At 49.1% G+C, this 23,566-nt stretch overlaps 1 protein-coding gene across 1 annotated transcript in view; it reads right to left on the bottom strand.

The window, feature by feature from the left end:
• FRY (furry homolog (Drosophila)) overlaps positions 1-23,566 on the bottom strand; it is a 257,892-nt gene that overhangs the window by 146,012 nt on the left and 88,314 nt on the right. Inside the window, exons 6-11 of the mRNA XM_006879581.1 lie at positions 23,216-23,295; positions 22,707-22,787; positions 11,319-11,487; positions 8,877-8,969; positions 8,650-8,748; positions 4,790-4,891 (exon numbers count right to left, since the gene is read on the bottom strand). Of these exons, the coding sequence (XP_006879643.1) occupies positions 4,790-4,891; positions 8,650-8,748; positions 8,877-8,969; positions 11,319-11,487; positions 22,707-22,787; positions 23,216-23,295 (624 nt within the window). The remainder of the gene's footprint in view (positions 1-4,789; positions 4,892-8,649; positions 8,749-8,876; positions 8,970-11,318; positions 11,488-22,706; positions 22,788-23,215; positions 23,296-23,566) is intronic.

The raw sequence follows: 23,566 nt of genomic DNA, 5'->3' as shown, positions 1-23,566 counted from the left end.
ACAGCAGCACCAGAGACCTGAGACACACCCACCTGTGGTGTCCCTGTCACAGCAGCACCTGAGACACACCCACCTGTGGTGTCCCTGTCACAGCAGCTCTAGAGACCTGAGACACACCCACCGGCGGTGTCCCTGTCACAGCAGCACCTGAGACACACCCACCGGCGGTGTCCCTGTCACAACACAAAGTTCTGGACTGCAGCTGCCATGAGCATTGATTGTGGACCCACATAAAATGAAATCACTGTCCACTTCAATCTTTTCTCCATCTATCATGACGTGGCCTATTGGTCCAGGGGTGAGGATTTTTGGTTTTTTGATAGTGAGATGTCACTCGTATTGAAGGCTGTAGTCTTTATTCTTTATGCAGTAAGTGCTTCAGGTCTTCATTTTAAGCAAGAAATGTAGTGTTGCCACCTGAGCAAAATGAAGTGTTCTGGAATCCCCACTTTTCTGTATTATCCATAATTTATTATGAGCCGTGCAATCTAGGGCCCATCCATAGGCAATAAAATAAAAATGAGCCACTTCCTGGCGTTCCCTGCTTTCACTCAGGACCGGTCTGATAGTAGTAATGCTGGCCATTGTCCTCTTCTGAATCCGGCCTGAGGTAAGGCAGTTTCTGCTGGTGCACTGCTCCAGTCACTTTTAAGAATCTGCAGCACGATTTTACTTGCATGTGCACGTTATGTGGTAATTTCTGCACTCTGATGGAGCACCTTTTTTTTGGGGCATAAAAACAAATGTGACTGTCTTCAGGGCAGTTGATCAAGTAACTGTCTTTCCGATTTCTTGGCTTAGACCAGTGAGCATGTCTTGGGTTGCATCTGTTTTCTGAAACAGCTCAACTGATATTCTATTAGTTCTTGACATCTTATTTTTTTTTGCCAAGAGATCTTGGGTGGCTTAAAGGTAAGTAGTTGTGCTGACAACCCAAAAGGCACCTGGTTTGAATCCATACACTATTCTGTGGAAGAAAGTCCCCGATGGGGCAGGTGACAGCCTCTGAAGAACCACGAGCTGGTTCTGACTGGACAGCTCAAAGCAGCAGAATTTCCCCCAGTGTCTTCAGTGCAGCTTGGACGTCTTCTGTCAGCAACACTGGTTCCTGAGCATGTGCTTCTCGGGCCGCGACTCAGGGTACACTCTCCTTCTTCTTTTGATGTGTTTCACATGATTCACTAGTCTGCGCATAGAATCCTTCAGCACTGCAACTCGAGGCTCGAACTGTTTCTTCTGCTCTTCCTGCTTGGGGAATACCAAGAACATTCATCCCTTTGGCCTTCTAGCTCCAGATCCTGCCATACTTTGTTGTAATACTTTGCTTTGTTGTCTTCATCTACCTCCTGAAACATTCTGGTCATTGCCCCTCCCCAGTTCTGTTTGCATTAGCTTTTCCACGTGTAGAGCTCCTTTCAGAGACCCTTCTAATTGCCACTGGGTCCTTTTCTCTTTCCTGTCCTTTTAGTGAACTGCCACTTTTCTCCAAGGATGACGTCATGCCTACAACTCACCTAGACTCTGGTCATTACTGGAGTTTTTCAATTCAGACGGGATAAACTCAAGGTCAGTTTTCGGCTCTTGTGCATGTACTTGTTTTCATGTCCTTCAATTTCAGCTTGAAATTGCAGGTGAGTCATTTAGAGTCTATCCCACAGCTGCCCTTGTATTGGTTTTGGTTGTTGATACTGGACATTTCCACAGACCAGCACTTTCCTGGCTACACCACTAGAGTGCCTCTCACACAACGGGTACTAAGAAATATTTAGTGACTCAGACTATTTCTGGAGTGCAACGTTCAGTCTCCCCACATCCCTCCCTCTGTGTACGTGTCATGTTATAATTGCTTCCCTCCTTTAAAATCCTACTGAGGCTCTGAGTAAGTGTGGTTGCAAAGCTGTCCCCAGCGAGGCAAGCATAGCCCGGCTGAGTCCAGTCCAGATTGTGGACCCACGAGGGTCAACCCCAAACCTGCTGCTACCAGTTAATTCTGGCTCCTGGAGAGCCTGCAGGGTTTCTGAGGCAGTAACCCCAGTGGGACGAGACGCTCTCATCTTCCTCCCATGCAGCCCCTGGGGGGTTTACACCACTGCAGCCCAACACCTAGCCAGCTACGCCCCCACGTGGGTTGGAGCGGATGGGTGAGGTGTTTGGCCCCTGGACAGGGGCCCACTTGTCATGCAGCCATGCAATCTATACAGAACGGAAGCTTCTAGAGACTGACCCCTGGGTTCTGCCTGTTTGTTTCTGCTTCTTCATTCCTGTTACCTAGATCAGTGTCTCTCGCTTAGAGGTGCTTGATAAGCATGTTTTTTTACAGGGTAAAGGAAAAAATCTGAACGCTTGACATCTGTTTGCACAGGGAGACATGCAGTTTCTAGGTCCCATGCTAAAGACTTCTGACGTCCTGCACGCCTTTCTGGTATGCTTTGACTGCCTCTCCAGACCCCAATCCGGCCTCACAACCATCACATTCCAAAGGAAGTTTATGCTGCTGTGTTTCAAAAACAACTTTGGGTAAAAGGGGAAAAAAGTCTCTTTTTGGCCAAAGGAATCAATTGTCACATAAATTACTGCACTTCTACCCAAACAGTCACCACAAATATCGTTAGCATCACTGGATGAGAGAAGGGGCACCGGGAACGTGCTTGACCACGTTCCTTTTTCCTTGGAAACAAAAGGCCTTTTCTAGGTGTCCTAGCGGTGCAATGCATTACGCTTTAGGCTGTGGACCACTAGCCAGAACTAACCAGGCCACCAGTTCAGGCCTACCTGCTGCTTCTTGGCAGAAGGAAGAGGCAGTCTGTGCCCATGATGATAACAGCTTGGAAGCCCTGCAGGGGCCACTGCGCTCTGCCCAGCAGGGTTGGTAAGACTCGGAATTGAACTGGTGGCAGTTGTTTTGGTGTATCTACAGATCCATAACAAGCTAATAAATTATTCACTTCAAAGTGAACTATTAATAAAAATGAACTAAGTAACAGAAAGGTCTTGAGCTGGACTTGAGGGTCATGAAGCAGATGGATAAACCCACATGTGATACATCCAAGGATGACCATAGTTACAGTTGGGGATCTTGAAAAGCACGGCCTTCTCCTCCCCCAGAAAACGCAAAAGCTTAGTTCTCTGTCTATTCTACTATATTTCGCTGCCAGTTTGAGTGATTCTAATCTTGGATTTCACAAGCAGCTCTTAGAACAGCACATAGTTGGTGCTTAAGACAGCTTTACTGAAGAGTATTGTGTAATGACTGCAAATGCCCAAATAATATAATTAATCTTAATTATTTCATCAGAACTAAAGTGTCTTAGAAAACAAAACAAACTAACATGTATAAGCACATAAAGGAATTTATAAAGATCCAAGAGTCAGCCTCATTACCCTTGAGTCAATTCCAACTCATTTCTACAGGATAGAAGAGAATTGTCCCATACTGTTCCCAGGACTGGTGTCTTGTGGGTCTGAACCACTGACCTTTCTATGAGGAGCTGAGTGCATAACCACTGCTCCACCAAGGACGCTTTCAGGGTTTTATAACCAAGCATGTCACTTGGAGGACTCACATATCCCTGGCCCATGCTGTGGGACGCTCATCTGTCTCATGCGTGTAAAAACTGGACAATGAAAACAGAAGACTGAAGATGCATTTGAACTACAATGTTGGTTGAGAAACTGTACGATGACTTGACAGAAGCACAAGCACATTTGTCTTCGAGGAAGACACCGAGCTGCTCGTCAGAAGTGACGACGACGGGCTTGGCCTCACATACTCTGGACATGTGATGAGAAGGGGTCAGACCCTCACACGTGCTAAAGGTGAAGGTTGATGGAGAGGAAGAGACTCAATAGGAGGGGCTGAGAGAGAAGCTGCACCAGGGGTTCAAACGCTGCACAGCAGTGATCGTGGGTCTAACACAGGCTCAGGCAGGCTCCCTCCTGCTGGTTCCACCTGCTGACCTCTCAGCAGCCCAGCATGTCCTGCATTATACCTCTAGAGCCCCCCCGTATCCTGCTAATGTCCCCTTAAAATGGAATCCACTGAACATGTCTGATTCTAGGTTGTTTTTGTTCCCCAGAACGGAGCCTAAGTGAGTGACTGAGGACCAGGTGTGCTGGTCACTACGTGAGGACCGTGTGCTGGTCACTAGGTGAGGACCGTGTGCTGGTCACTAGGTGAGGACCGTGTGCTGGTCACTACGTGAGGATCGTGTGTGCTGGTCACTATGTGAGGACCATGTGTGCTGGTCACTAGGAGAGGACCGTGTGCTGGTCACTATGTGAGGACCATGTGCTGGTCACTACGTGAGGATCGTGTGTGCTGGTCACTATGTGAGGACCATGTGTGCTGGTCACTAGGAGAGGACCGTGTGCTGGTCACTATATGAGGACCATGTGCTGGTCACTACGTGAAGACCGTGTGCTGGTCACTATATGAGGACCGTGTGTGCTGGTCACTACGTGAGGACCGTGTGTGCTGGTCACTAGGAGAGGACCGTGTGCTGGTCACTATATGAGGACCATGTGCTGGTCACTAGGTGAGGACTGTGTGCTGGTCACTGCATGAGGACCGTGTGCTGGTCATTAGGAGAGGACTGTGTGCTGGTCACTACGTGAGGACCGGGTGTCAGGTCACTAGGTGAGGACCGTGTACTGGTCACTAGGTGAGGACTGTGTGCTGGTCATTGCGTGAGGACCGTGTACTGGTCACTAGGTGAGGACCGGGTGCTGGTCACTGCGTGAGGACCGGGTGTGTTTCCTCAGATATTCCTTGGAGGGAGGAGGGACTCACCTTAAGGTTGGACAAGCAGTTGTTGAGGAACACGTGCCACCTGTTGAGAAACAGCTGTTTCTGACTGACACAGAGCAGGCAGGTCACCAGCGGGTACAGGGCCTACGGAGAGAGGAGATGGTCACCTGGTAACACATAGTGGGGACGAAGGTTACTCGCAGGCATCGCATTGTGGTTTTAAGGCTCATCACAGTTGCCATAAAAAGCCCGACGACAATTCTGCAGGAGCCTATTTTACAACAATCTCCATTTGTTTTAGAAAAGAGCTGTCAGCCCACTACGCCCACTACTTCCCGATATAACGGGACTCGACTAGTGTTGTGGATTTGGATTTGACTCCCTGTGGCTCTGGAGGACTGAGCGAAACTGTCCGGTAGGTTTCCAGGAGAGTAATATTCAGGAAAGTCAACTGTGAAGTGGCTGGTGGATTAAACCTCCCGGCCTCTCATTCGGCAATCAAATGCTTAACCTGGTAGCCCACCAGCGCTCCTTGGAAAGACTCTAGCCTCTCTTAATTTAAATATCAAAACCTCGTGCCTACAATGGGCTGAAGACTGAACTATCAGCAGCCAGGTTAGCGTCAACGGGTTTGAGTGGATCTCAGCGCGATGCTGCAGTGACGTGCCGCTGGTCAGCTCCTCGCTGGCCGTCCAGCAGGCTTTCAGAGGTAGTAAATCACTCAGGAGGGACCTGCCCGTTTTTCTCCCATGGAGCAGTGGGTGGATTCAACCCGTGTGCCTTTGGGACGGCGTGCAATGCTTTACCTCTAGGCTACCAGAGCTCCCTAAAGGGCAAGGGGGCTCTAGTGTGCCCCCAAGGAGAAGGCTGCCCACCCTTTGAGGGTTGGGTGCAGTCAGCCCTGGTGCGATCACTCAGTGGTCACTCCCTCCCCTCCTTGGTCTTTGTTCCTCTGCTGTCCAGCTGATGACACAGCTGGGGAGACTTCACGGAGGTCCAGGGGCCATGAATCTCCACAAGAGCAGTCCTCTTCTCTCTCCTGCAGAGTGGCCAGCGACTTCAAAATGACGACCTCGGGCAAGCAGCACAGTGCATGACACACTGGCCAGCTAACCTAAAGGTCAGGGGTTCACATCCACAAACCCCTCCTAGAGAGGAAGATGACACGCTCTGGCTCCGTGAAGACGGCATCCTCGGGCACAGGGCGCAGGGTCACCAGGTGTGGAACCGAGTCCATGGTGGTGGAAGCCACACTGCACCCAGCCACTCCATGTCATCTGCTTTTTCGGAAACAAAAATGGACTTTCCACGTGCATACAGAAGATCGACTGCGCTCGGATTTCCCTGCGTGCCACTGACTTTGAAACATACTTTTTTCCAAGAATCACTCTGCCACCATGTCCCGCTGTTCCGAGGCCTGGCCCCAGACCAAAACAGAACAGGCCACTTCACAACAGAATGAGTCCTAGCGGGTGCTATCAGAGCTGGTCATTGTGCAGACCTGTTAGTTATGATGACGGTGATGGAATAATCTAGAACCTTCTAGGTATGGTTGTGGTGCGTGTCTGAGGAGATTCTGACTCACAGCCACCCTGGATGACAGAGTAGAGATGTCCCACAGGGCATGCGAGTCTGCCAGCTTACAGATCACTAAACATCTCTCTGTCGACTCCCTGGGTAGGTTTGAACAACCAACCTTTAAGTCAGCAGCTGAGGCTTAACTCCCCCTCTTCCAGGGCTCAGAGTCAGGGGTTGGTCATGGGTCTGAAGAACAAATCCACTCTCTTAGATCACTCTCCAACTGTGCTTCCCCCCTCGAAGCAGGAAGAGAGACTAAGTTTGAAAACTATCATTTGCTCTTTTGGTCATAAACATCCAGCAGCCCGCCCATGTCTTAGAGGTAGGTGCATTCTCTTTAGCAACTGTCCTGTAATTAAGGAATATTCCTAAGGAAAATATTATTGCAATAGTGAACTCCACCAAGACAAATGGAACCACAGGAGGAATGTGCTTATGAGCGAATAAACAGAGGTGCAACTGTGCTCCGCCGTCTGCCCGGGCTGGTTTCCAGCGGCAACTGGCGAAGACCGAGGAGCCAGAGAGAGGCCACCCGAGATGATACCGGCACAGGATGGCCCCTGCTTTGCTGGATCACATATCATGAATCTTGAAGTCTCCCACGGAACTTGAGTGATGAAGGTTTAAACAAAAATGACACTAGCTCAGCCAGTAGCTGGAGTTGTTGTTGGGTATTGTCCAGTTGGTCCTGAGTCAAAGGCACCCCATGCCGCAGAGCAGAACTGCACCCCTGGGTTTCCTCAGCCATCACCTTTATGGGAACAGACTACCAGGTCTTTCCTTCCACACAGCTGCAGGTTCGAACCAACTCCCTTCAGATTAGCTGCAGAATCCTTCATCATTGTGCCCTCAGGGCACTGGGCAGCTAACCAAAAGGCTGGCAGTTCAAACCTACCTGTGTGAGAAGAAGAATTGGTGACTTGCTCCCACAAAGATTGCAATCAAGAAAACCCCGTGGGGCATTGTGCTTTGTTAAACTGAACATCAGCTCCACAGCTTCCAGCAACAACTATTTGAATTTGCAAGAGACAATTCAATACATAACAATGTACTTAGTTAGTTTTAAGTCAATTGAATGATAAATAATGATCACTGAGAGCATTTCTAGTTCTAGTCAATAATCTTAAAATAAAAGAAAAAAATGCATGGAGTTACCCAGATGGACACCAAGCTAGAGATTATATGAGAAAAAGAAATTTCCTATGAAGTCACTCTGAAAGCTTCTCAGATAATGGCAATGACCATCATACTCTGCAACTAGTATGAATCGCTCCCACTGTGTGTGTGTGTGTGTGTGTGTATCTATCTCTTCTCTCTCCTCCCCTCTCCTTTCTCCTCTCCCTCCTCTCCCTGTCCCTCCCCCCCCCCCTCGCTTTCTGTCTCTATCTAGCTAATCTCAGAAACAACAGATTGGAAGTGCTTTGACAATATGGTGAGTGAGGGTTTACCAGATGCTCCTACTATCTATCATTCAGTTGACTTAACTGGTTAAATCACAAACAAAAGCTTTATATGTCACTGAGGAGAGAATGAAGTGGCAATTGAATAGAATGCTCCATGCTGCTCTTGAGCAGATAAAGCCTTCCCAGGGATTGTTTCCCAGCCCGTGGAGAACCTTAGCTGTGGCCAAGTCTGTCTAACTCCCTTTCTGCCTCTATCCATTTGACTCCTCAGGAGAGCACCAAGCAATGAAGAGCCTTGGGGATTCAGAGGGACAACGGTTATCATAAACTTCAGTCTCCAGCTTAAAGGAGGAAAGCAAAATATCTCAGAAATTAAAACAAAACTCTAGTTAAGCCCATCTTGTAAATAAACACCAGGGTCGAGAAGGGTCGTCTGAGGTGAGAGGCTCTAACTCCTGCACGGAATGATGCTTCCATGAAGGCTTGCTAAACTAAAGCTCCACATTGTGAAATATGTCTTGGTTTTGGTGCAACCAGAGGCTACTTGGAGCAAGGACAGTCAGGTTTGGTCCCCAGTACTCGGGCATGTTGTGGGAAGGGCTGTCCCTGGAGAAGGGTGTCATGCTTGGAGCAGGGCAAGGTCAAGAGAAGAGGAAGCTCTCAGTGAGGTGGGGTGTCACAGTGACGGCAGGGATGGGGAGACTGTGAGGACGGCAGGACCAGGACAGGTTATCCGGCTGCCTATGAGCACCAAGTCCACGAGCGAGAGCTGTCAGGACCACACCTCACGATGGCAGCAACAGCAGCAGCCACCAATTTTTAGGAGGGAGCTGTCAGCAATCCTTTTACAACCCTTCCGGCTGTCTGGGGGCATCTTCCCGCCTGCTGTGTGCTTGTTTTGTGGATCTGGTCACCACTCACCAGGGAATGCTTCTTGCGTGAAGAGAGCTCCAGAGTGGCGTCGTAGAGGCTGTCGACGAAGTTTCTGAGGCAGGGGACGTTCACTTCGTTCTTCACAGCCTGCAACAGAGAGGCGATCCTCGTGACCGTCAGCACACGGCTGACAGAGAGGTGAGCTGAGTGACAGCACCACGGCTGACAGCCCAGTCACCTGGAGGGCATTCGGAACCAGCAGAGCTGTGACTTACGGCGGCCACTGGGACCAGGATCTCCACGAACAGCCCAGCCAAGGCGTGCTTGATGTCTTTGTCTTTGACCTCCAGGAAGTAATGAGCGCATTCCTGGGAAGCAGAAACACAGTAAGGGGAAGGAGGGCAGAGTGACCCAGGCTGGTGAAGAGCGATCACACACACTGACATGCCATTGTTTGCTGGCAACAAGTCCGTTCCAACTCCCAGCGACCCCCAGACAGAGCAGTAACAAGGTGCTGACTGGTGAGTGTCTGTGAAGGACACACACGGCACAGCACACACCAAGGCCACGGCTTCTGCGTGGACACCGGGTGGCCGGATGCTGAACTTCCAGTTCTACACCTCACCCGTCCTCACCCCCCTTTTCCGAGTTGTTCCTCCCCTTTAACACCAACTCCCTGCCCCTCCTCCGAGTCTCCAATGTGCTTTTCCAAGCTCCCCCCCAGATCCCCCATCACTATCCCTGAGAGGGTTCAGGGTCACAGCAACCCCCAAGTCTGTAAGAGAGCAGATGGCCTTTCTCCATGGAGGGGTTGGTGGATTCGAACTAATGACCTTCCCACTAGCATTCCAACACACTCACACGACCTTGTGGTATCGTGTAACCCTCAAAACACTCAAGGGCTTTGAGTTAGAACCGACGCCTAGCTGACCCTCCGCTGGGGTCCCGTTGTGCAGTTCCTATGAACGGCACAGGAGGACACTGTCCACCTTCGTCCCTCAGAGCAGCTGGTGGGTTTAAACCATCAGAGAGGCTGGAGTCATGAGTGAGGTCCCCTCAGCATCACGTCATTTTGCAATCTCTCCGAGGGTCTGCTCCAGCCATAGGGAGTGGACAGGATTTCTAACCTCTAAAGAGAGGAAGCCCCTCAAGGAGGTGGATTTTCACAGTAGCTGCAACAAGGGCTTGAACAGAGATGGCAGGACTGGACAGTGTGGGACAGACCGGGACAGCGTGGGGCAGACCTGGGCAGGACTGGACAGTGTTGGGTAGACCTGGGCAGGGCTGGGCAGGACTGGGTGGCATGGGGTAGGCCTGGGCAGGCCTGGACAGCGTGGGACAGACCTGGGTAGTACTAGAAAGTGTGGGGCAGACCTAGGCAGCATCAGGCAGGCCTGGGCAGGACTGGACAGCATGTGGCAGCCTGGGCAGGCCTGGATAGCATGGGGCAGGCCTGAGAAGCATGGGGTGGCCTGGGCAGAATGGGGGAGAGTGGGGAAGGCCTGGGCAGGCCTGGACAGCATGCAGCAGGCCTGGACAGCATGGGGCAGGTCTGGGCATCGTGAGGTAGGCCTGGGCAGTGTGTATTCCATTGTAAACAGTGTTGGAATGGGCTGGAAAATACCTAACACCAACACCACACCTAAGGGTTCTGATACTTAAAGTCCTCACCAAACTGAATTAACAACAGCTTTAGGAAAATCCTCTTCTATACTAATATTTCATTTTTTCATTTCCTTTTTTTAACTTGTTGTGTACCATCGAATCGGATCGGACTGCCATAGGAGGATTGCCCCTCCTTCTCCAGCAAGGCATCTGGAAGGTTTGAACAGCCTGCCTTTGGGATTGCAGCACAGCTTCTTGCCAGTAGGCCACCAGCACTCCCTTTATCCTAATGTTTTATAAACTCTGGAAACTCTGTGAACTTTGATAAATGCTGGTAGTTAATAAAAGGCTTCGGACCTTTTGTTCATAGGGTTGGTCTGAGTCATGCTCGACTCAACAGTAATCAACACCACCACGACCACAGAGCAGGGCATTCTGCTTAATTCTCGTCACCAACAATCATGCGGCACGAAGGGATTAACACTGCAAGAAACCTCTAAATCCACGCCGGTTAGTAGGTTTTTCAAAAATCAAGATTCCTTTTTATAGTAGGAACTTCCATTCTTGCTTCACCTGTTAAAAGTTCTCAATAGTATCACCATCCCATGTTACCGATTTCAAAAGAATAAAACAAAACAAAAAATCAGCTAAATTTCTAAAACAAATATAGCCCAAAAATAAGGGGAAAAAGTCAACAAATAATAATTCCACTGACACCACTCAAAGATGATACGTAAGTGCAGCGTTTCTCCGAGAATAAACACAGAGGACAGACAGAGAGGAAGGAGGACTGCAGACAGGAGCCGCTGGGCAGCAGTGGGAAGGTTATGACGCTCTGCGGGGGCTGCCGTAAAGTACACGTGAATGGCTGAGTGGAAAACGAATCAGCTTTCACTTAAGTCAAAACAAAAAAAGATAAAAAAGAAGACACATCTTTAAGAAAAAAAAATAAATTTCTATTATCTGGTTAGGGAGCCCATGGTGAAGGACAGAGGAGAAGGTTGGATTCCCTCCCTCGCACCGACAACTCTGACGTCTCACAATCTAGGTGAGTGGTCTGAAGACCAGGACATGGTTCACGTTGGCTATCTTTGTTCTGCTCAGGACATCACCTGCATAAACTGAAGAGATGCCTCAAAGTCTTCCACTGGATACATCTTAATCCGAAAGAATTTCATCCCCATTATCAGGCTGATGATACTTTGTACCACGTAGGGGTTCTGTTCCTTACGCCGCAATTCCTTCAGCTCTGCCATAAATTTCTTCTTCACAGCAGGGAATCTAAGAAGAAAGAAAAACCCACCCATCAATAAATGGGCCAGGAAGTCATGGTAGCGGAGTTGCAACCATCTGACTCTAGAGCAGGATGGCGTGGGCCTTACTGCCCACCATGGATGTTGGCCACCATCCTCGGATAACCCAATGTTGAGAATTTGGCTGGAAAAAACCTCTCAAAGCGAGCTTTGTTGTGCAGTGTAGGCAACTGAGCTGCTACCCCAAAGGCGGTCTTAAGAGCTGGAGAACTGTGAAGAAAGCCCAATTTTTTCTTTTATTCTCTGGTGGCAGAGTAGACTGCACATCGGGCTGCTAACTGCAAGGTTAGTGGTTTGAACCCAGCAGCTCCTCCTTGGGAGAAGGATGAGGCAGTCAGCTTCTGTAAACAGCACAGCTCGGGGACGTGGACCGGGCAGTTCTGTTCCACTGACCACGGGGAAGTGACCAGGCAGCAGTGGGCTTGGGATTCTTTCTGCCCAATAGGCCGTGTGAGCTATGAGCTAGGGAGCTGGCATGGGGTTCTCCAGAGCCCCTCAAAATACCGAGTTCTTAAGGCAGCCATACCCAGAGCTCTGTGCCCTTGGGCTTAGTGATGTCCAACACCCTTGGAGACCCGGAGGGCTGACCACCTCCCACTGTGACCATCTGTGACAGCGCATGCTTGGCTCTGGCAGTGACAATGCAGGGGCTGCGCCAGGGGACAGGCCTGCTCACATTGCTCGACCATGGTCACGGTGAAGAGCACTGGCCACGCCACGACAGCCACAAGAAAGCAAATCGTCTCAGACGAGGCAGCCAGAGTGCTCCTGGGAGGTGAGGGTGGAGACACCTCACATATTCCGGGCAAGTTGTCAGGAGGGATCAGCCCCTGGAGATGGATGTCACGCTTGAAAAAGCAGAGGGTCAGCAAAGAAAGGAAGCCCCTCCACAAGACGAAATAACACAGAGGTTGCACAAGGGACCTGAGCACAGCTGAGATGGGGCAGGACCAGCAAGGTCCATCGGTCACACTCCTTAGAGCTGAGTGGACAGCACTGAACTAAAAGCATCTCTAAATGGATTCTCTTCTCTCTCTCCTCTCCTCTCTCCTCTCCCCTCCCCTCTCTCTCTCCCCCATTCCCTCTTTCTCCTCTCTCTCTCCTCTCCTCTCCCCTCCCCTCCCCTTCTCTCTCTCTCTCAAAGAGTAAAACAGTAAAGGTGGATTTATTAGAAAGGTACATCCCCAAATGGACAGACTTCTCTCCTTGAAAGGAAATATGAAGAAGAGAAAAAAAAAATATGAAGAAGAGGCTGCTGTTGTTTCTTTTATTATTTTAGGTTAATTGTCACTGAAAAATATATTTTCAAGTTAAAGACAAATTTATAACAGGAAAATTCAAGTTGTATCTAAAAGAGGAATAGGCTTTTCACTACATACATGGGACTTCCCAACTTGATTTGATGGATAGAAAAAAAAATCACCCCAAAATCCAGTTCCGATCTCCAAGGAAGGGAGCTCTCAGGGTGAAGGGGTTGAAACACTTGGCTGCTGGATGGAAGGTCAGTCGTTGGTCCATCGGCCACTCCCCAGAGAGACGTAGCAGCCTGAGACTGAGGCCCAGGAAGCCCTGCGGGGTGTTCTGTTCTGTTCTAGAAGCAACTTGCTGAAAGGCAGCTTGGTTTTATCTTCAAGGAGCTGAACTGTGTCATTTGAAAGTATAATAACAGGGAAGACAGTGGCAATAGAGTGACCACGAGTGGCCAAGGAGAACTGCCTTCCAGGGTTGCCCAGCCACCGTCCTGACAGGAGCCGATCTCACAGGTCCTCACGCGTCAGTTGCTGCTCAGTGGGTTTGAACTGCTAACCTTTTGGTTATCAGCATGTGAGTGCTGAATCATTTGTGTTACCAGTGCTTCTTAATGCATCATACAGATTTTTAAAAAAATAATTAGACCATACATTTAGGAGGTTAGAAAACAGTGTAAGATCCTCTAAGTATCCAGAGACAAGGGAACGTGTACCAAACACTTACCTGAACGACTTCTGGATTTACTGGCTTGAGTCTTACTGACAGGACTCACTGGCTATGGCCTCCGTCACCCTTTGGAATAAAAACAATCACCCCCCTGGCTTGACAAGAGACAGGTCTATAAGGTGAAGGTGACTATTGATACAGGGAGGCACTCACTCCGTAGAGTAAGCAATCACACACAATCGAAGGGGCAGCATTGCCCAGGGGTAAAGAGCTGGCGGAAAGAAGGCGTAAGACGGAAGAATGAGAACGAGAATCACAGGCAGGGCAGTGGGCGGGAGGCCCCTTCACTGTGAGTATTGCCATTAATGCTCTAAAAAATTGTGTGCGAATGGTTGAGCGGAAACCCAAATTTCTTTGTAAATGTTTGCTCAAATCACAAAAAAAAGGGAGAAGGAAGAAGCAGGGTGAAGTTCCGAGACTCATTACATTCTGTGAACAGAGCCCGCTGTCCGGAGGCTCCTTCTAAGAAAAAAGGCTGATTGGAAGTGAAGCGTCATTAACCACAGCAGTAAGCTCAGCACTGACGCGTCCACTCTGGTTCCCAGCGGCTCTGAGGGACAGGAGATCTGTCCCTTGGCGTCTCCAAGGCTGTCACCTCTACAGAAGCATCGTCACCATTCTCTCCACCAGCAGCTGGTGGATCCAAACCACCAACCTTTCTGCCGGCAGCCCAGTGCTTATCCCGCCACACCAGCAGGGCTCCTTTCCATGACTGTTGTTGTGTACCATCGAGTCGGGACCAAACCTTAGCTGACCCTCCAGCAGGTTTTTAGAGGCTGTAAACTTCACGAGAGGAGACTGTCCACCTTTATCCTGGGGAACAGCTGGTGGACTTGACCTGTGTGCCTTTGGGTTGGCGGTGCACCTCCTTACCACTAAGTCACTGTGCCCAACTTGATGATAGGAAGGGAATTTATGATTAGAAAGGGGATAACTCACAGAATCCCAGACATCTGAAACAACTCTTTGACAAGTCAGAGTAGACATTTTAGAAGAAAGTCAGTGGCGAGCACACGGTCACGGTTTAATGAAAAGTCAGGGCCAGACTGACTCACCCATCAGTGACAGGCAACTACAGGGTAGCGAGTGGCTCTGGGGCAGCGGATGAAGAGGCTGGCTGCTAATGAGAGGGTGGACAGTTCGAACCAACAAGTGCTCCTCAGGTGAGAGATAAAGCCGCCCTCTTCTGTACTACAACAGTCTCGGAGGCTCAGTGGGACGGTTCCACACTGTCCTACAAGGCCACTGAGAGCCCGGATGACCTGATGGCTGTGGGCCATGGTGGACACTAGCAGCTCTGGGGGAACAGTGGTTACGTGGGCATCCCTAATCAAGAGGGTGGGGGTTTGAACCCATCAATTTTGTGGGAAAATCTCTACTAATCTGTTCTTGTAATGACTGCTTTTGTGTACCGTGGAGTTGAACTGACCTGTGACCGCTGTGAGACAGAGCTCGCTGGACTGAGGAAACCAGCTGCTTCTTCATTTGTGCCGCTGGACTCAGTCTGGACTTTCACTTGTTGACTGAGAAGCTGTCTGAACTAACTGAGGAACAGTGTCTTGCTGATAACTTGGCTTTGGACTGCTGTTCTCTAAAGCTTGACCTTCACCGTGTGATATCTTTCCCTACCTCACTCCTTAACCTATTTCCTTAATAAACTCCACAGCTGTGAGTGAAGTCGCGTCTGTGACTCACTGGCAGCGACGAGTCAGGGATGCGCAGAAGTAGATGCAGGATCAGAGGAGTGGGGGTGGAGGAGACACGTCCAACCTAAGGGGGACCAGTTTTATGCTGTGGATGCTGTTGGTGGGGAGAGGTCCCCCTTTTGGAGTTAAGAGAGCTTGGGCTCAGCCGTCTCCACCTTGTCCGTTGCTTCCACACCCCCCAGGCAGCCGTCCTCTGTCCTGCAGGCTGTGAGATGGAACTGACTTGATGGTGATGGAAAAGGAAGTGTCCACTATCACGCAAAAGCCACAGTAACTACAGAAACACAAGAAGCCATATTTGCTTCTTAAACAGTCCAAATACTAAGAAGAATTAAAGAGCCCTTGTGGCATAGTGTATTATACGGTGAGATTCTAACTGAAAGGCTGGCTGTTAGAAGTCAGCACAGGTGCTCTGCGGGAGAAAGATGGGCAGTCTTCTCCCTCAGAAACTGTGGGTCAGAATCGACTGGACACAGCGGGATAAAGGGGGGATGGGAGAATTACAGTCAGTTAATTACAAAGAGGGGGACTCTGGTGCTGTGGTCAGTATAGTCACACTGCTCACCCCAACGTGGTACCTCCCCGGCAGGTCCCAGGCACAAAGATGGCCAGTCTCTTCTAGTGTGATTCACAGCCTCCGAAACCCACTGGGTCAGCGAGGACAGTGTTGTGAGGTACCATCAAGTCAACTGTGACTCACGGCAACCCTGTGAACACCCGATCTGAACCTTCTACACCGCACCACCCTCACCGTCTCCCCCCTCGGGCCCCTGGTGGGAGTGACCCTGTCAGTCTGTCTCATTGAGGGTCTTCCTCTCTTTCACTGACATCTTACATTTCCCAGCATGATTTCTTTCTCCAAGGACTGGATCCTCCTGAAAATATGCTGACAGTAAATGAGACGCAGTGTCCATCCTTGTTCGTGAGGGACACTCTGGGTGTACTGCCTTCAAGACACTTTGCACAGTCCATGGAACAGTCAGTACTCTTTGCCAACACCATAATTCAAAGACATCGTTTCTTTTTCTGTTATCCTTATTCATTGTCCAACTTCCAGGTGCACAGGAAGCAAATGAAAACCATGGAAAAGCAAATGGACCTGGCACATCTTGGCCTTTAGACCAACCTGCTGGCTCTTTAGAAGACCTCCTGGAGGTCCTGACAGCCGATTTCCCCAGTGTAACGCATCTTTTGATTTCCTGACTGCGGCTACCACGAGCGTTGACTGTGGGTCCAAGTAAAATGAAATAGTTAACAATTTCAATATTTTTTTCCATCTATCATGATGTTGCCTGCTGGTCCAATGGTGAGGCTCTATTTTTCTTGATGTTGAGATGTAATCCATATTGAATGATGTAGTTTTTTACCTTCTCTACCTAGTGCTTCAAGTGGGCAACAAGTTTGTAGTTTTGTTTTGCTTTTCTTTTTAATTACAAATACATTTTCAGCGTTTGGTGAATCAGCAAGAAGCATATTAACATTCCATTTATAATGATTTCCGGGAATGAGGTAGATGTGCTTGAGTTAACGGATCAGAAAACTGTAATTCATCTTTTCAAATGCCAATAGTTACATTACTGAAGTTACATAAAAATAGTTCCAAGATGCTTTACGTCACTTTTTAAAAATGGCTTAGAAATCACAATTGCTACAATACTCTTTGATAGATGTGTAATATAAAGCCCTGTTGTCACTGCGTGGATCCCAACTCACAGCTACCTGGGAAGAGAGCTGACTTGCTCCCGTGACAAAGCCTGCAATGTTTATGGCTGAGTCAGATAAACCTAAACAAACCAGTCCCACTGCCGTCCAGTCTATCAGGCACAAAGTGAGTCTGAGCCTGCACGGAGCCCAGACGTGCCCAGTCGGGTCTCTGCTGCCACGTCCGCAGGAATGGACGGTCTCACCTTCCTCCTCAGGGTGGCTGGAGGGTTCAACGTACCCACAAGCTGGTTGGCACCTGAGTCACCAAAGCACTGAATGAAGCGAGGTCCCTGACAGTGTGGAGCAGTGTCTCAGACTGTAAAGGAAACGCCGGCAGTTCAGCTCTACCAGGTGTCCAGAGGAGAAAGATGGGCAGGCCCCCACCCCTCCCCATGAAGATTTACAGTGTTTGAAAGCTGACCGAGGGTAATTACGTGCTGGAATCTACCGGACAGCTGGGGGCGGGGTGTGTGTGTTCTGATTTATGGTGAAAGGGAAGGAACCCTGGTGACAGAGTGAATTAATTATGAGTTGGGCTACCAACTGGAAAGCTGGCAGTTTGAGTCCATCATCCACTTCTTAGAGGAAAGAGTAGCCCCTGTAGGGCTTCTGATCCCCAATGTAGGTGTACGTGAGCTGGACAGGATATGATAAAGGGGCACAGGTTCAGGGATTGCTCCCACCTCACGACAGGGGGATGCCCAGCAGTCACAGAGAGCAAGGCTTTCAACTGCTGAACTCTGGAACAGTCAGACAGAGAGATGTGATGTGGTCAGGCTGAGTCTCTGCTGCTGTCGCCAGAAATCCCTGGACTCCAAGTTTGGATCTGCCTGGACTGTCAAGTGAACATGGTAACAATAAAAAGAAATAGGAGGTTCCTGGTGTGCGCCTGGGAAGCTCTGGTGGCCTTGTGTTAAAGAGTATACTGTCAGCCCAAAGGTATATTGCTCAAATCCACCAGCTGCTCTGCAGAAGATGGATGGAAAATCTACTGTGTGATTAACTGCCTCTGAAAACCCACTGGAAGGTCAGCTATGGGTCAGTTCCAAGTTGACAGCACAGAACATCATCTGGGAAGGAGCAGCCAGCCTCACTTCTGAGACAGTGAAGCCGGCACTGTGCTCAAGAGTCCACACGGCCAGAGCAGAACTTCTCCACGGGGCTCCATGTAGCACATCTCCTGAGGGCAGGTCGCATCACAGTGCACTGAGCAAAGAAGCCCTGGCATGTTCCGGAGGACAAGTCCCAGCTCAGCACTCAAAGCAGAGAAGCCCCGTCCATCACAGCGCACACTGCAGAGAAGCCCCAGCGCAGCACACAGCTGAGAAAGTCCCATCCATCACAGTGCACACTGCAGAGATGTCTCAGGGTGGAATAGCCCCAGTGCAGTGCAGAGTGGTGAAGCCCCGGTGCAGCGAAGCCCCAGCTCAGCACACAGCCGAGAAGCCCCGTCCATCACAGCGCACACTGCAGAGATGTCTCAGGGTGGAATAGCCCCAGTGCAGTGCAGAGCAGAGAAGCCCCGTCCATCACAGCGCACACTGCAGAGAAGCCCCAGCTCAGCACACATCCAAGAAGCCCCAGTGCAGTGCAGAGTGGACAAGCCCCAGCACAGCACACAGAGCAGAGAAGCCCTGTCCATCACAGCGCACACTGCAGAGAAGCCCCAGTGCAGCACAGAGTGGTGAAGCCCCGATGCAGCGAAGCCCGAGCTCAGCACACAGCCAAGAAGCCCCAGTGCAGTGCAGAGTGGACAAGTCCCAGCTCAGCACACAGCCGAGAAGCCCCGTCCATCACAGCGCACACTGCAGAGAAGCCCCAGCACAGCACAGAGTGGAGAAGCCCCAGCGTGTTCCTTGATGGCCTGCCTTGCTGGTTTAGTTGCTTAGTGTTCCTCTAACAGAAATACAGACAGAACTTGGAGCTATATGGGAGTTTCCTTCTAGACCAGCGCAATAAAGCAAATACTGCAATAAAGTGAGGCACACAATTGTTTTGGCTTTCCGTGCAGACAGGGAGCGCTGGTGGCGTAGTCTGTAGAGAGCTGCACTGCTAATCTAAAGGCTGTGTCTCCGGTGGTTCAAGTCCAGCAGCTGCTCCATGTGACACTGACAGGCTGTCTCCTCCCATCAGCTGGGGCGTACAATCTTGGAAATCAGGTAGAGGGTTGTTGAGTGGGAAGCAGCTCAAGGGCTGTGAGTTGAATGTGTGTAAGCTGTGTGCTGACATTCTGTGGCAGTTTGTGAACATAAAGGAAAACGAAAAAACATCCAAGTGACCACCATGTGATACAGATCTGGGATGCAGTGGGCAGTATGGGGAAAAGGACCACAGAAACCCCATGATCAATAAGTGTTGGGTTTTTTGTTTGCTTCCCCCCCTTTTTAATATGGGTTTATTGACAGAGTTTAAACACATTGTTTTTCTCACCAGGTCCTTCCCATTTCCTTCACCCCTCACTCATCAGATTGTATGGTCCTATGATTAACCACCCTCCTGCCCATCCTCACCCTCTGCTTCCACCTTCTCCCCTTTGGACACTCATACTCATTCTATAATGATGGTTTTATACAATATTTGTCTTTAGGGACTGTGTTCACTGAGCATTATGCCCTCCAGTCCCTCCCAAGTTAGGTAGTAATTTATAAAATCATTGCTTTTGCATGCTGTGTAGTGTTCCATTGTGTGAATGCACCATAATTTCTTAATCTACTCCATTGTGGTCAGACATCTGGGTTGTTCCCATGTTCTTGTGATAGGGAATAACACTGCAATGAACATTAGTGTACAAGCCTCTATCTGTGCCTCAGTTCTCATTCTCTCAGGGTATATTCCAAGCAGTGCAATAGCTCGGTCATGTGAAATTTCTATGTTCAGCTTTTTGAGGAACCGCCAAACTGCATTCTAGAGTGGTTGTATCATTTTACAATCCCACCAACAATGTATAAGAGTTCCTATCTCACCACATTCTCTCCAACATTTATTGCTTGCTGTCCTGTTAAACTTTGCCACTGCTACTGGAGTGAGATGGTATCTCATTGTGGTTTTGGTTTGCGTTTCTCTTATTGCCAGTGATTTTGAGCATTTCTTCATGTGTCTGTTGACCATTCGAATATCTTCCTCTGTGAAAACCCTTTGCCCATGTTGTAATTGTGTTATCAGTCTTTTTCTTGTGGAGTCCCAGGAGCATTCTGTGAACTTATTTATGAGACTCTTGTCTGAGATGGTATTGCTGAATGTTTGTTCCCAGTGGGTAGGTTTTCTTTTCACCCTGTTGGAAAAAGCTTTTGATGAACACAGGGATTTAATCTTTAGAAGATCCCATTCATCAATTTCATTCTCTTCAGATTGTGCATTTCTGGCTGTATTTGGCAGTCTTTTTTTACCGTATACTAGGCTTTCTAAGCTTGATCCCAGTTTGTCTCTGATTAACTTTATGGTTTTGGGATTTACTCTCAGGTTTCTGATCCACTTGGAGTTGATTTTTGTGTATGGTGTGAGATGTGGATCCTGTTTCAGCCTTCTGCAGATAGCAGTCCAGTTTTGCCAGCACCATTTGTTGATAAGAGGTTGTCATTTCTCCATTTGATATATTTTATTTGCTTGTCAAGTATCAGTTGACTATAGATAGCTGAGTCCATTTCTGGTTCTCAATTCTGTTTCATTGGTCTATGTGCCTGCCATTGTACCAGTACCCTGCTGTTTTGGTTACTACCACTGTGCAGTAGTTTTTGAGGTCAGGGGGTGCTATGCTTTCCACTTCTGTTTTTGTTTCTCAGAGTGTTCTGCTTATTTGAGGTATCTTTCCTCTTCAAATAAATTTTACAATTTCCATCTCAATTTCCTCGAAAAATGTATTTGGTATCTGTATTGGGATTGCATTGAACATGTAGACTGCTTTTAGTAGGATTGTCATTTTCACAATATTGAGTGTTCCTATCCACAAACGGCACATTTTTCCATTTCTGTAGGTCTTTTATTGTGCCTTGCAGAAATGTTCTGTAGTTTTCTTTGTACAGGTCTTTTGTGTCTCTAGTTAGGTTCACTCCCAAGTATTTCAATTTGTAGTGGCTATTGTAAATGGTATTGCTTTCTTGGTTTCTTTCTCTGAATTCTCATTGTTACTGTAGAGAAATTCCACTGATTTTTGGATATTGATCTTGTATGTGCCACTCTACCAAACTGGTCTACTAACTCTAACAGGTTTTTTTTTTTGTTGAGTCTTTGGGGTTTTCTGTGTACACTATCATATCATCTGCATATAGTGATAGTTTACTATCTCTTTGCTGATCTGGATGCCTTTTATTTCCTTCTGTCATATTGCCCTTGGAAGCACTTCCAACAATATTGAATAGAAGTGGTGACAGTGAACATCCTTGTCAAGGAAAATGCTTTTAGTTTTTCTCCAGTGAGAACGATGTTGGCTCTTGCTTTTGCATATATACTTTTCACTCTGTTGAAGACATTTCTTCCTATTCCAATTTTGCTGAGTGTCTTTATCAGGAAGAGGTGCTGGATTTTGTCAAATGTCTTTAATGCATCAATTGCTAAGATTATATAGTTATGGCTATTTGCTTTGTTAATATGGTGAATTATGATGATTGTTTTTCTTATGTTGAACCATCCTTGCATACCTGTTATGAATCTCAGTTGGTCAAAGGTCATAAAATACAGAACAAAAATGAAGTGTGCTTTAGCAAACAGAAATGTATTCTCAAATTATTACTTGGAGAGGAACATGATGCTTGGAAAGATGGGGGGGGGGTCAGCAAAAGAGAGGAAGACCCCCAGCAGTGAGACGAGTGACACACAAGTACATCAGCAGACTCTGTGTCAGAGACTGAGGAAGGCACAGGACAGGACAGGGGTTGGATCTATTCACAGGGTCGCTGGGAGTCATACCTGACTAGATGGTCTCTAACAACAACAACAACAACTGCTGCTGAGCTGTTCTGACTCATGACAATCCTCATTGGGCTTCCGAGGCCATGCATGCTTACAGGAGAAGGGTGCTGGTCTTTTTCTATGGACTGGCTGATGGATTCAAACCATCAACCTTTAGCAGCTCTACAGGCCAGCAGTCTGAGTACAAGGCAGCCGCTGTGAGGAAGACTCTCTTGTTTGCTCCGGGGGAGGCCCCGGCTTCTCTCACATCTGCTCTCTGTTACCCTGGAGAGTCCATGTGACACGTTAACTGCTCTCCCCCATCGGCACTTTTTCTCTCTGTGGTGACTGTCCTGAGACACACCCTCCTCTGACATAGTCCCATGACTACAATGCAGAAAACCCCGCCCCAGATGCATCACATCCACGTGTACACCCGGCAAACCTCTCTGCCAAGTCGGTTCTGCTCACAGCATCTCTCCGCTAGCTTTCCCAGGCTGTGGGTCTTTAGGGAGGAGACCATCCACCTTTCCTCCTGGAGAAGCTGGTGGATTTGAACCTTTGACCTTTCCATTAGCACCCTAACTCATCATACCCCACCCCACCAGTACTCCCTGTCCACATGCGAGGAATTCGACTTTACATGCATATTTTGCTGGGACACAATCCAAGTCCAAACACTGGGATAAGAACAGGTCAGTTCCTTCCAGTTTGCCCTCACCTTGTGGTGACTCTTGGTGTTCAGAGCTGAGACCTCGCAGAAGACCTGGCCTTCCTCCCCAGGCACCCCCAGGTGGATTTGAACAGACAACCTTTCAGTTAGTAGTAGAGTACTAAGCACCTGACCACCCAGTGAGTCCCACGTTGGGAGAGAGGACATGACATGTTCTACAGGACAGGACCCTGAGTCACTTACTTAGCTTGTGCCAGCACCCCGGTGACTTCGGCGTACAGATCTGCCACGATGTGCATGTTCCCAGTGTTGGGGCCCAGGTACCTGCGGAGGAAGGCAGGGAGGCAGGTCAGGGAGTGTGGACATGAGCCAGGGCCATGAGCACCTCACCATGAGTGCCCCCACGATGAGTGTCTCCAGAGAGGGCTCCCTCACTGCTGGTGACCCCCACTTCTGAGATCCCCTCTCTGCTGATGCCCCCCTCTGCTGGTGTCCCCCCATTGCTGGTGTCCCCTCATTCCTGGTGCTCCCCACCATGAGGGTCCCCCATTGCAGGGCCCCCCCACTGTCAGCTCCCTACCAATGCCTCCCACTGCAAACAGCCCCTACTATGCCCCTCTCACTGCTAGCACCCCCCATATTTCCCCCACTGCCAGAACCCCCACCATAGTCTCCCTACCACACTGCCAGTGCCCCCCACAGCCCTGCCACCACCATCCCCTCCAATGTTCTCAGGAGGGAGGAAGACTTACCCTTCTTTGTACTTAAAGTGCTTGAAAGCCAAGTTAATGACATCATGGATTAAACTGTCTACCACGGGGTGAAGCGGAATCTGCAACAAAGGAGGAAAGAGAGTCATATCTAGTCATGGACAGGCACGTGCTCAGGAGACATCAGCGGCGACGTTGCTGGCGATGACCAACAACCCCTGACATTGCCTCACGCACTGATTCTGAGTCAGGGTCCCACCCCCTGGGCTTCTGAGAGTAAGCTACCAGCAGTGGCCAGCCTTCTCTCTCTCCCCCCTCTCATGCCGACTCAATGTCTGATTCACTGAGCTACCAGGGACCAAACCCAACCCATTCCCATCGAGTCGATTTCAA

This window comes from Elephantulus edwardii, unplaced genomic scaffold (genome assembly GCF_000299155.1).
Source record: "Elephantulus edwardii isolate Elephantulus edwardi_28Jun2011 unplaced genomic scaffold, EleEdw1.0 scaffold00004, whole genome shotgun sequence".
NCBI classification, from domain to species: Eukaryota; Metazoa; Chordata; class Mammalia; order Macroscelidea; family Macroscelididae; genus Elephantulus; species Elephantulus edwardii.
Note: the sequence above shows the minus strand (reverse complement) of the source record. Positions and strands in the feature narration are given on the sequence as shown.